The sequence below is a fragment of the Physeter macrocephalus genome, unplaced genomic scaffold (genome assembly GCF_002837175.3).
Source record: "Physeter macrocephalus isolate SW-GA unplaced genomic scaffold, ASM283717v5 random_1570, whole genome shotgun sequence".
NCBI classification, from domain to species: Eukaryota; Metazoa; Chordata; class Mammalia; order Artiodactyla; family Physeteridae; genus Physeter; species Physeter macrocephalus.
Window position 1 is genome coordinate 13,059 of NW_021147085.1, and position 11,864 is coordinate 24,922.

Consider the following 11,864-nt stretch of genomic DNA (forward strand, 5'->3'; position numbering starts at 1 on the left):
GAGTAACAATGATATACAAGGTTGTGTACGTTGCGGGTTGACAGAATCATTTTCATTTATACATATACGTATATCAATGTATGTTCGGCTTCTTTTCCCATATAGGTTCTTAGAGAATGTTGATAGCCCTTACTTGGTATACATAGATCCTTGTAGAATATCTGTTTTATATGTAATAGTTTTTATTTGTTAATCCCGTCCTCCTAATTTATCCCTTGTCCCCTTCTGTCCCCTTTGGTAACCATATGTTTGCTTTTTTTTTTTTTTTTTTTTGTGGTATGCGGGCCTCTCGCTGTTGTGGCCTCTCCTGTTGCAGAGCACAGGCTTCGGACGCGCAGGCCCAGCGGCCATGGCTCACGGGCCCAGCTGCTCCGAGGCATGTAGGATCTTCCTGGACCGGGGCACGAACCCGTGTCCCCTGCATCGGCAGGCGGACTCTCAACCACTGCGCCACCAGGGAAGCCCCATATATTTGCTTTTTAAGTCCCTGAGTCTGTTTATGTTTTCTAAATTATTTCAATGATAAGTATTTTTAGATTCCAACTATAAGTGATATCATATAATATTTGTCTTTCTGATTCTGACTGACTTCACTTAGTATGATTATCTCTAGTTTTCTCTATGTTCCTGCAAAGGGTATTATTTCACTCTTTTACGTGGCGGAGTCATATACCATTGTGTACCTGTATCACATCTTTTTTATCTGTGCATCTGTCCATGGACATTTTGTATGTCTCCACATCTTGGGTATTGTAACTGGTGCTGCAGTGCACGCTTGCGTGCACATGTCTTTTGGAATTCTGGTTCTTTTGTGTATATTCTTAGGGGTAGCAATACTGGATCATATGGTAGATTTTTTTTTTTTACATTTTAAAGGCACTTCCATAACGTTCTCTACGGTGGTTGTTACCATTTCCATCCCACCAGCACCATAAAATGATTTCCTATTCTCCATGCCCTCTCCACCATTTATTCATTGGAAAGTTTGGTGATGGTGTTTTAGACCAGTAGAAGCAGATCCCTCGTTTTAGTTTTGATTTGCATGTGTCTGCTAACTGCTATGTCGAGCATATTTTCATGGGCTTTTTTTCTTCAAAAACAGTGTGAGTAGAATCTACCTGTTGAAATTGCCTTTTTGATAGTCTGCCCTGTTTTCAATCATTTTGAACAGTTACCCTTGGACATTTCTTAGGGAAGGTATTATTTAGAGCCCAGCAGTCCTTGTGAATATCATTACCCATAAGCAATCTTTTCGAGGTTGCTTTTGTGGGGAACGGCCACAAATAGCAGGATTTCCTCAGGCCCAACTGTGGTTATCCCGGCAACCAGAGCCTTAGGAAAAATCCTCTTTGGCCTTTGTAAGTTAGAGTGGAATGTACCAGAACATACACCCAAATCGTCTCTCTCATTATCATTTTTAAATTAGATTAATTTTTATTTTATTTGGAGTAACATTGATATACAATGTTGTGTATTTTGTAGGAAAGAGAATCTTCTCCGTTATGCATGTACATATATCTATGCATCTTTTGCTTCTTTTCCCATACAGGTTATTAGAGAGCATTGATAGCCCTTCCTTGGTGTACATAGATACTTGTTGAATATCTGTTTTATATGAAATAGTTTGTATTTGTTAATCCCATCATCCTAATTTATCCCTTGGCTTCTTTTTTTTTTTATGGTATTCTTGGAAAGGTTTTTTACTGTATTTTTATTTAAGGTATAACTCTAAATTATATAATTATAAATTTTACCTATTGTATTGCATGGTTCTACCTATTTTGACAAATGTATATAGTTATGTAAAAACCACCACAATCAAGATATAGAACAATTTCATTATGCTAGGAAATTCTCCCATACTCACTTGTAGTCAGTCCCTCCCCCACTTCATAGCCACTGATCTATTTTCTGTCCCTATAGTCTTATCTTTACAAGAATATTATATAAGTGGAGTCATACAGTATACATTCTTTTGAGCCTGGCTTCTTTCACTTAGGGTACTATGTTAGAGAATCATTGTGTGCCCTTTGGTAACCATATATTTGGGTTTTTTTGTGTTTTTTTTTTTTGTTTCTTTTATTCAAGACCCATTTATTCTCTAGTTCTGCCCACATGGAGACACCTTCCTTGAAAAGGCGTTAAATCCTTCCGTTCACTTTAACACCTTGTGCTGAAAACACGTGTTCCAAGTTTTCAACTATGAGATCCACATTCTTAAAGCAATAATCTAGATTTCTCCCCTCTGATGGGGGGAGATGACCCAAACACAGCGAAGAACAGCTCAGGACTGTGAGCTCTGCTTGCCCAGAAGACTTTGCAGCTCCCCTGCCCAGCCGGCTGGAGCCAGGATTAGGGCCTTGAGACGAGGAGCACCTGCTGGGCTGCCGCCACTGCCACCGGCCCCCTAACTCCTGTCCTCTTCACTGGCTTGCTGTCACCTCTAGTTTCCCTGGAGTTTGGGGATTCCAGACGGTCTCTGCTCACACTTCTGCATCACACCTGCTGCCTCAGCACTGCTGATCCACACCAAGGGGGAAGAGCACACAGAATGGCTTTTCAACACACCAACGTTCCACACAAAAGTTATTTTATAAGCCTGCAGGTTCTTTTTCATCAGAGGACATTCCCAAGGCCATGACTTCCCCCGGCTCCCCACTGCCCTTGCCGGCAGACTGGACGTGTGTGGCCGTGGCCACCGTGCTGAGTCGGGCACACCTCCCTGGCTCCACTCAGGCGCACTCTCCTGGAGAGCTGAGGGCGGTGCCCTGGGCTCATCAGCAGGATCTGTCCTGAAGCCAGTCCGAGAGTGACAAGAGCCACACCTGCAGGTCTATTCCACTGACCAGCCGCACAGGACCGAGCTGGGCCCACGGACCTTGGTCTGGATTGTGTTGGCTGGTCATTCTTGCCTAGGTTCACAGACCAACAGCCAGTGTCCTTCCTTTCCTGCTCATCACTGCACCAGCGGCTCACTCCTACCTGCTGCCGTCACACGCCTGGCAGCCTCGTGTTCCGGGGCCAGCCAAGAACTGAGACCCCCGCAGGCCCCTAGCTCCCAGCAGGCAAATTCCCCATTAAACTACTGCTGCCTAGCCGTGTTCTCGAGGCTTCAGAGCCGGGAAAGTGCGGAGAGCATAGCAAGCCGCGGTGCCCCCATCTCCGGACCTGCGATGCTCCGCGGAGGCGCCGGAACCTCGTCGCACCGCACCCCCCGCCCCAACACAAGCGACCTCTGCGCCCGCCTGTCCCGAGGACCTGGGCGCACCTCCGGCCACCGCGACCCTGGACGGAGGCGCGGGCGCAGGGCTCGGCCGGCGGCGGGCGCTGGGGCGGGCGGGGATCCCGGCTCCGGCCCCGAGGCTTCGCGGACCCGCCAAGCCCACCTCGGTCCCCACCACCCGGAAAGCTGTATGTAACTTTTTAATACCATTTTCTAGTAAAAGGATCCAGAGCGCTTTGAAGAAATGGCTGACACTAGGACTGAGACAGTAAATATATGAGCCAGGCCAATCTTGAATCTTGTATCAGAAAGTAAGGAAGTACCAAGAAAACAAATCCACAGGATGAAATGATGTCAAAGGAAAACAGGAGCCAATGGAAAGAGCTCTCAATAGCCAAAGTGGGAATGAACTTAGCAGCCAAATCTGGATTGCTGGATAATAACACAAAGTTTAAAAAATAAAAATAAATAAACTATCCATAGGTGTCCATGTTGGTAAAAATAAGTAACTGCATAGGGTTTTTTATGAATGGGGTTGAATAGAAATCTCCTATGTAGAAGAATTCCAAATAATTGATGTAGACACTCAGCCATCCACGGAGTGTGGAGGTGGAGCTAACTCCTGCCTCCATAGGTGCTGGTTCCCAGTGTGACTTCCTCCTAAAGAAGACACACAGTATGGAAATGGGAAAAATATTAACTTCATTGTGGGGAAATCTGACAAGCACTACCTCAGGTAGGTGACCAAAGTTAATATTAACAGTGATAAGTTGCCTTGAGAGCCTGTTCCCTTGATATAAAGTGATGAGAAATCACTTTACCTCTGTGATCTGCTTGCTCAAAACCCATAACTCAAGCCTAATCATGAGAAAAACACCAAGTAAATCCCAGCGCAGGACAGTCTACAAAATACCTGACCAGACCTCCTCACCAATGTCAGTGTCACAGAAACAAGGAGAGTCTGAGAAACTGTGAAAGCCCAGAAGGGCCTAAACAGGCATGACGACTAAATGTCACGTGATACCCTGGATGGCATCCTGGAAGACAAAAAGTTAGAATGAAGGAAACCTAAATGAAATATGGACTTCAGTTAATAATAAGTTATCGATATTTGTTCATTAATTGTGACAGTTCTGTAGAAAATACTCTCTTGCAGTGTGATCTGGTCTCTCGCCAATCCTTTGTCCTGCTTTGGGGTGGCCCCATTCACAGGAACAGTCTCTCTCACTGCATCCAGGGCCTCCTAGAGCAACTCCAGGCTGATACCACTCAATGTCGATTTTACCAGAAAGGGTCTCTCCTTCCCATGAAAAGCCATGGTCTAAAATGCCTTTGGCTTGGGTCACATTCTCATTCTTGAACCCATCAGAGCACCAAGAGGATAGAACATAGGATTGGCTAGACGTGGATCAGAAGCCCATCTTCATTGTGGGTGGAATGTGGGGTCTGCCCTCTGGAAATGTTTGCATTGGAAGCAGGTAACAAGCAGTTCCCCCAAGGAAAGCTGAGCTGCTGGACTTGGCCATGAGAACAGATACCCAGTCAGGGAAAGCAGCTGCTTCTGTATCACTGACAGATCACTGCACAGCTGTGGAATCTGAAGCCCAAAGAAGGAAGGGGTTCAGTTAGGGTCAGGAGCTGCAGCCACCCATCCATGGCTCTTGCTGTTCTCCCTTGATGGCAAAAAGCTCTTCCACTTGCTAAAATAGCAACTTTGCTGTTGGTGGTAAACTCCAGGCTCTTGCTTTGGGCATCGGGTCCTCACATCAGAGACTGGCCCTGATTGCCCGTGTGCCTCAAAAGGCACACAGACTTCATTCATGTCCCTGCTGGTGGGAGCCCAGGAGTCACACCTGCCCCCTGGCTACATTAATCACCCATTCCTGAAGAACACAATTGCTCATTTTCCAGTCTCTTCTCTCTCCTTTACAAAGAGCAGAGACCAAATGCTGGGTGGTAAGTAAACTCTTGCTCAGTGAAGCAGTGGGAGCTTCAAGGGTTATTCCATGCCACACAATCCACAGTTGGCAAGCTTTCTGGAGGACACAGGGGCTGAGCCCTAAACTCACATGGCTCACTGAGACCATGTGGCCTCAGTGAGAAACTGCCCATTGGGAGGCCCAGTGGCCCCCGTATCTTTGAGTCTTAACGAGTGTGAGTGTCAAAGTTTATTACAACTGGAAAGCCAAAGAATTTTAGGGTAATAGTCTGCTGTTTGGATGTTGTGGCCAGGGCCACACTCCATGTTTGGAGGATTATTACCTCTCTTGGCCGGCTTCGAGGCTGTGAGGGAAGAGACACTTCTCTCAATCACATGGATGCAGGGAACTGAAACATCCAGGGGGATGTCTACGCTGCCCAGGTAGCTGTTCAATTGCACAGCTACATGGTCGGCTCAGTAATTGGCAACAAGAGCTTGACAGGGCCCAGGCTGGCCTGAGCTGGAGAACCACACATGCCTGCCTGGATGCTCAGAGGTCAAGGGCTATCCTGTCTGAGACTTGATTTTCTACTGATGCCCGCTCAGATGGGACAAAGGATTCATCAAGTCACAGGAGGGCCTCAGCAGCCCTCAAAAAGGCAGCACCTGAGGGTCAGCCAGTCACTGCACCCAGTCCTGAATAAATCCGCACATGTCTTCTGAGTGCCCTCGCGTCAGAGCTGTGCTGGAACTTAGGACTGCCCAGGCAGAGTGGGGCCAGCACTATCCGTTCCAGGCAGGAGGGAAGGCTGACAGAAACTGCTTGATTTCTGATGCCCTCCACAACCCCTGACTGAGGTTGAGTTGGATTCGAAACAGAGACAAGTACAGACATTCATTCTTCTCTCAGAGCCCAAGACTAGGGGGCAGAAACACAATGATACAGCTCACCTACCTGACTAATGTGTGAGCCTGGGAGAATAATGTCCATCCTGGAAGCCTCAGAGAAGGAGAAGGGGGATGAGGATGGGTTATGCTTAAACCTAAATCTAACCCTAACACCACAGCCTATAACCCTAACCCCTAACCTATAACCCTAAACCTAACAACCCTAACCTTGGACTCTAGACCCTTGATCCTGACACCTAAACTCTAATCTCTGACCCTGACCCTTTAACCATCACCCTCTATCCTGATTCTCCAACTCTGACCATAATCCTAACCCTAACCCTGACCCCTAAGCCCTGACACTGACTCTGACCACTAAGCCCTGACACTGACTCTGACCACAGACCTAAACCCTAGCAAAGTGGATACCGAGGGGTGTCTCTATAATCTCTCAAATAAACTAAGGGAATAAATCTTTATCACCTTACATTTAGTAATAGTTTCTTAGATCTGACACGAAAGTACAAGCAATGAAAGAAAAAAATAGATACATAGGATTTCCTCAAAGTTAAAAACTTTATCATATCAAAAATGCTATCCAGAAAATGAAAAGACAGCCCACAGAATGGAAGGAAATGTTTGCACATTTTATATCTAATAAAAGTCTATTTTTAGACTATATCAAGAAACTTACCAGGGACTTCCCTCTTGGCACAGTGGTTAAGAATCCGCCTGCCAATGCAGGGGACATGGGTTCGAGCCCTGGTCCGGGAAGATCCCGCATGCTGCAGAGCAACTAAGCCCGCGTGCCACAACTACTGAAGCCCTCGCGCCTAGAGCCTGTGTTCTGCAGTAACAGAAGCCACCACAATGAGAAGCCCACACACGGCAACAAAGAGTAGCCCCTGCTCACCACAACTAGAGAGAGCTTGTGTGCAGCAACGAAGACCCAACACAGCCAAAAAAATTTAATTAATTAATTAATTAATTAATTTTTTTAAAAGAAACTTAACAACAAAAACACAAAGAACTCAATTTTTACAATGCACAAAGGACTTGACCTGACTCTTCTCCAGACAAGATATACAAATGGTCAACAAGGACATGAAAAGATGTCAAACATCAGTAGTCATGATGGAAATGCAAATGAGTACCACGATGCAATACCCCTTCAAACACACTAGAATTATTATTGTCAAGAAAAATAAAAAATAATGAATATTGGCAACAAGGTAGAGGAAATGGAAATTTTAACCATTGCTTGTGGAAATGTAAAATGGTGCAGCCTATGTGTATAATATTTTGATATTTCTTCAAAAAGGTAAATGTACAGTACGATATGGTGCAACAATGTAACTCCTAGTTATAGACACCAAAGTATTGAAAACGGGTTCACACAAAAACTTGCACATCCATGTTAAGGGGAGCGGAATATGACACCCCCATATATGCCTCTTTGGCATAAGGATTATTTTGAACCAATTAATTAAAAAAAACAGACACAGGAGAATCTCTGAAATTCGAGTAGAAGTTACCCTTTTGGGGAGGGAAATTTACATTTATAATGGAAATCTACATTTATAAAGGTGTCTCCCTCTCAGTAACAGGAATAGAAGGATGACTATCTCAAGAAACTCTTATCAGTGGAGAAGGCCTGGACTTAAATCTGCATAACAACCATACCCTTTTTTTACTGTGCTTTGCCTGCTAACCTCCTTTAACCGGGTTCTCCCCTCCCCTAACACCTTTCTTTTGTTTTTAGCTGAGGATGGCATTTGAGGAGATGGCTTGGGCCATTTCAGGGACTTATTAGTTTTCCTGGGTATCTCCCAAATTCACAGGATGTATGTACGTTATTAAGCTTCTGATTGTTTTTCTTTTGTTAATGTATCTTATAGGAGTGATCTCAACTAAGAACACAGAAGTATAGAGGGAAAATTATTTTTCCTCCCATACACATGCAATTAAATACTATTTAGCAATGGAAAGAAATGAACCATCAACCTATGCAAAGACATGGATGAATCTTACATGTATAATGCTAAGTGTGACAACCAAAAAAAAAAAATGCAGGAGACTGCAAACAGGAAAAGGGTTTATTTGGGATCTTAACAATTGTGTTTGGGAGTGTCCACTGTAAAAAAAAAAAAAAAAAAAGCACAACGTGAGAGTTGTGAGTTATGTTTTATTTGGGGGCAAAATGAGGAATATAGCCTGGGAGACAGCCTCTGAGATAGCCCTGAGGAACTGCTCTGAAGAGGTTGGGGTGGGGGTGGGGGGTCAGTATATATGTGATTTTGGTGAAGGGAGATACGTGCAATCAAGCACACATGTTGGCAGAAGATTGCAGCTGGTCATGAGGCGGTTGCTGCTAGTCACGAGGAGCAGATGTCTCAGTTAATGATTTTAGTGCTTTTCTGTTTCTAAAAATTAATTAATTAATTAATTAGGCTGCATGGGGTCTTAGTTGCAGCACCTGGGATCTTTCATTTGCAGCGTGTGGGCTCTTCGTTGCAGCACACGGGCTTCTCCAGTTGCAGGGTGGGGGCTCAGTAATTGCGGCGCATGGGCTTAGTTGCCCCGTAGCGTGTGGGATCTTAGTTCCCCGACCAGGGAATCGAACCCGTGTCCCTTGCATTGGAAGGCGGATTATTAACCACTGGACCACCAGGGAAGTCCCGATGCTAGTGCTTCTCTGATATGAGAAAATGCAAGAAATTGGGCTCATAAAATCTCCTGTCTGAAGACCTGTTCTGCCAGTTTTCCCAGAGCAGAGTGCCTCATTCCTGATCTCTACCCTGAACTCCTTTCAGGGTGTGTTTTGAGACTGCAGTGGCTGGTGACCTCATCCTTGCAGAGCCAGATGGCGAGTGACAATTTTTAGTTGGCAGGAGACACAGATTCAGGTAACCCTTAAAGAGTGTTCTAGGGAAGAGAAAGGGTCAGGGGCTTATAAAGACAAAAAGACACAAGGTTGTTAAAATTTGCCTGGCAATAATTGTTACTGACTCTGGCGGGAGTCAGAAAATATTTGTCCTTGAGAAATCACGAGTTTTGGGGACTTCCCTGGTGGCACAGTGGTTAAGAATCCGCCTGCCAATGCAGGGGACAAGGGCTCGAGCCCTGGTCCGGGAAGATCTCACATGCTGCGGAGCAGCTAAGCCTGTGCGCCACAACTACTGAAGCCCGCGTGCCTAGAGCCCGTGCTCCTCAACAAGAGAAGCCACCACAGTGAGAAGCCTGCGCACTGCAACCAAGAGTAGCCCCTGCTCTCCGCAACTAGAGAAAGCCTGCGCGCAGCAACGAAGACCCAACGCAGCCAAAAATAAAAAATAAATAAATAAATTTATTTAAGAAAAAAGAAATCATGAGGTTTTTTTAGGGTAAGGATTGTTGCAGCAAAACTAAAAATGAAGTTTTCCCTCTCCTAAGAACAAGGAAAATAAAGGGAACAGTGAACAGGCTAGAGAAGAAACATAACCTGGCTTGAAAGAGTTAATCCTAGTTTTAACTGTTACTAATCTGTAGTGTCTGTAGTTAGAATTGTCCTTCACAAAGCTAACCTGTCACCCCCAATCCTTTGTAATTTACATTCTGCACCTGGTATTTGCTCCCCCTGTAACCTCTTGTAGCAAATCACCCCTTGTAGTTGTTTGCATTTCAGAAAGGAGGTCGAAGACCGATAACCCAGAGACTAACGGACCCAATTACCGGACTGCCGGACGCAATTACCGGGTTGCTTGACTCCAGCGGTGACTGTTTTGAAATAATGCAAGAAGAATGCATGACCTTCACCATTTTGATCCTTGTCATTCACTTCGGACTGCGAACTCCCCTATAAGAATCCCTGTAATTCCCCAGGAAGGTTGGCGGGGTGGGGCACAGTTCTTGAGGCACTAGCCTACAGTCTTCCCTTTGCCTAGCAAAGAAAATTAAGCCTCGCTACTTCCTATCTTCCAAGCCTCTGTCTCCATATTTTTATTTGGCATCGGTGCACAGGGAGGCAAGATTTTTGCAACAGGCTTGGGATTTAATCCTTGTAGAGGTAGATGGCAAGTGCCAATTTTTAGTTGGCGGGTTTACTGTTAGCATTTTACTCTAGTCTTTGTGTAAAATTGAAAAGCCTGAAAAGAACTAATGTTTTGGAAGAAGCAGTGTCACTTGTAAACATCCTGCCACCTAACAGGACAGCCTCTTCTTCTCCACCCATGACTTGATAAGACAGGAAGCTCTCAACACACAGGCCTGGAGAAGGTTGATTTCACAAGTCACTGTGAGTTAAAACTGTTCTAATGCAGTGGAGCTACTAAATACATATGCTTGTTCTTAAGAAAAATTATAAAACTAACAAATCCTTTTCTCCAGATATAAAAAATAAAATCTATTAATCACTATTGTAATTTGATTCCAGAAAAATAGCCAACTGAAGCAAAAAAAAGCACAGGCTGCCCATAGCACAGTCTACAATGCAGGGCGGGGGCGGGGCCTCGATCCACGCCCACCGCGCGGGCGGGGGAGACTTCTCAGAAATCTCGCGATTTTGAGGCTGTGGAGTACGCCTCCGAGGTCGCGTGGGCGGGGAGGCAGGGTAAGGGGCGGGGACAATGCGGGACGCTCCCCGGTGGGGCCGAGGCAGCCTCCTTCTGGATGACGCAAAGGCGGGCCGCGCTGTGCTCAGGACTGTCGTGAAAGGGGGCGGGGCGCGCCGCGCTGGGGACTGACGTAGGAGGCGCGCGTCGCTTCGGCGGCGGCTGGCGGGGTGCGGGCGCCATGGAACGGTACTCCGGCGCCTTGGAGGAGGCGGTGGACGGAGCCCGGCAGCAGGAGCGGCACTACCAGTTGCTGTCGGCGCTGCAGGGCCTGGTTAAGGAGCTACCCAGGTGCGCGGCCTCGGGGCGTGCGGGGTGGGCGGGGCGCGCGGGCAGGCGGCTCGGCCCCGCCCCGCTCACCGAGCCCTCCTCCCGCAGCTCCTTCCAGCAGCGCCTGTCCTACACCACGCTCAGCGACCTGGCTCTGGCGCTCCTCGACGGCACCGTCTTCGAGATCGTGCAGGGGCTGCTGGACATCCAGCACCTCACCGAGAAGAGCCTGTACAACCAGCGCCTGCGGCTGCAGAACGAGCACCGAGGTGCGCGGGGGCGACGGGACGGCCCAGCTCCCCGCGCGGGAGCTCGGCCTGCCTGGGCAGTTCCGGTCTCTGCGGGCGGAGGCCTTCCGCGGGTACCGTTCGAAAGAAGCCCTTGAAATTGACCGGATCGAGGGCGCGGGGCCTTTGATGACAAATGGGTCAAGTCGGTTTTACTTTATCGGTTGCACAGTCATCTTTTCGCAGGACATCCAGAAACTCCCTGCTCGCGCTCCCGCGTGCCCTCACTCCCCTTCCAGGCAGGATGGCCCGAGGCCTCTGTGCTTGGTCAGCCCACTGGCAGGTCTGGTGTTGGCGGTTGGCCGCCCGCAGTGATACCCCGCAGTGTTGACAGCTCTGCATCGCCCGTTAGTGTCAGTTCCCTCTCCGCCGCGCATCAAGTTCCCTTGCACTGAGCCCTGAGGCACCCTCCTGGACCCGAAAACTTTTCCACTTGAGCTACGCGTTTGGCCAAAGCCTTGGGAGCCTTGGCCCCTCCCAGGCATCCCTACTGGGAATGGGAGGGGCCTCCGGAGCCCCTTGCTGCGAGGTATGCTGGGCAGCTCTTCCCGCCCTCTCAGATTTCCCACCTTTCTTATTTTATTTTTCCCCAACTTTTCATTTATTTGAAAAAGGGTAAGTATTTAGAAAAGTTGGAAGTATAATATAGTGAATACTTATGCGTTCTTCAGCTACACTCAGTAACT

The 11,864-nt window shown here is 47.2% G+C and overlaps 1 protein-coding gene across 1 annotated transcript; it reads left to right on the plus strand.

Annotated features, from left to right (window-relative positions):
- Positions 1-10,711: 10,711 nt before the first annotated feature.
- LOC114485606 (protein DGCR6-like) lies at positions 10,712-11,291 on the plus strand. Its single transcript, XM_028487380.1, has 2 exons — positions 10,712-10,912; positions 11,000-11,291. Exons 1-2 carry the CDS (start codon positions 10,803-10,805, stop codon positions 11,274-11,276), a joined length of 387 nt encoding a protein of 128 aa, XP_028343181.1. The 5' UTR covers positions 10,712-10,802; the 3' UTR covers positions 11,277-11,291.
- Positions 11,292-11,864: the final 573 nt, after the last annotated feature.

Coding starts and splice junctions, on each gene's coding strand:
- LOC114485606 (XM_028487380.1), top strand. CDS start 10,803: ATGGAACGGTACTCCGGCGCCTTGGAGGAGGCGGTGGACGGAGCCCGG. Junction 10,913..10,999: donor CTGGTTAAGGAGCTACCCAG/GTGCGCGGCCTC, acceptor CTCCTCCCGCAG/CTCCTTCCAGCAGCGCCTGT.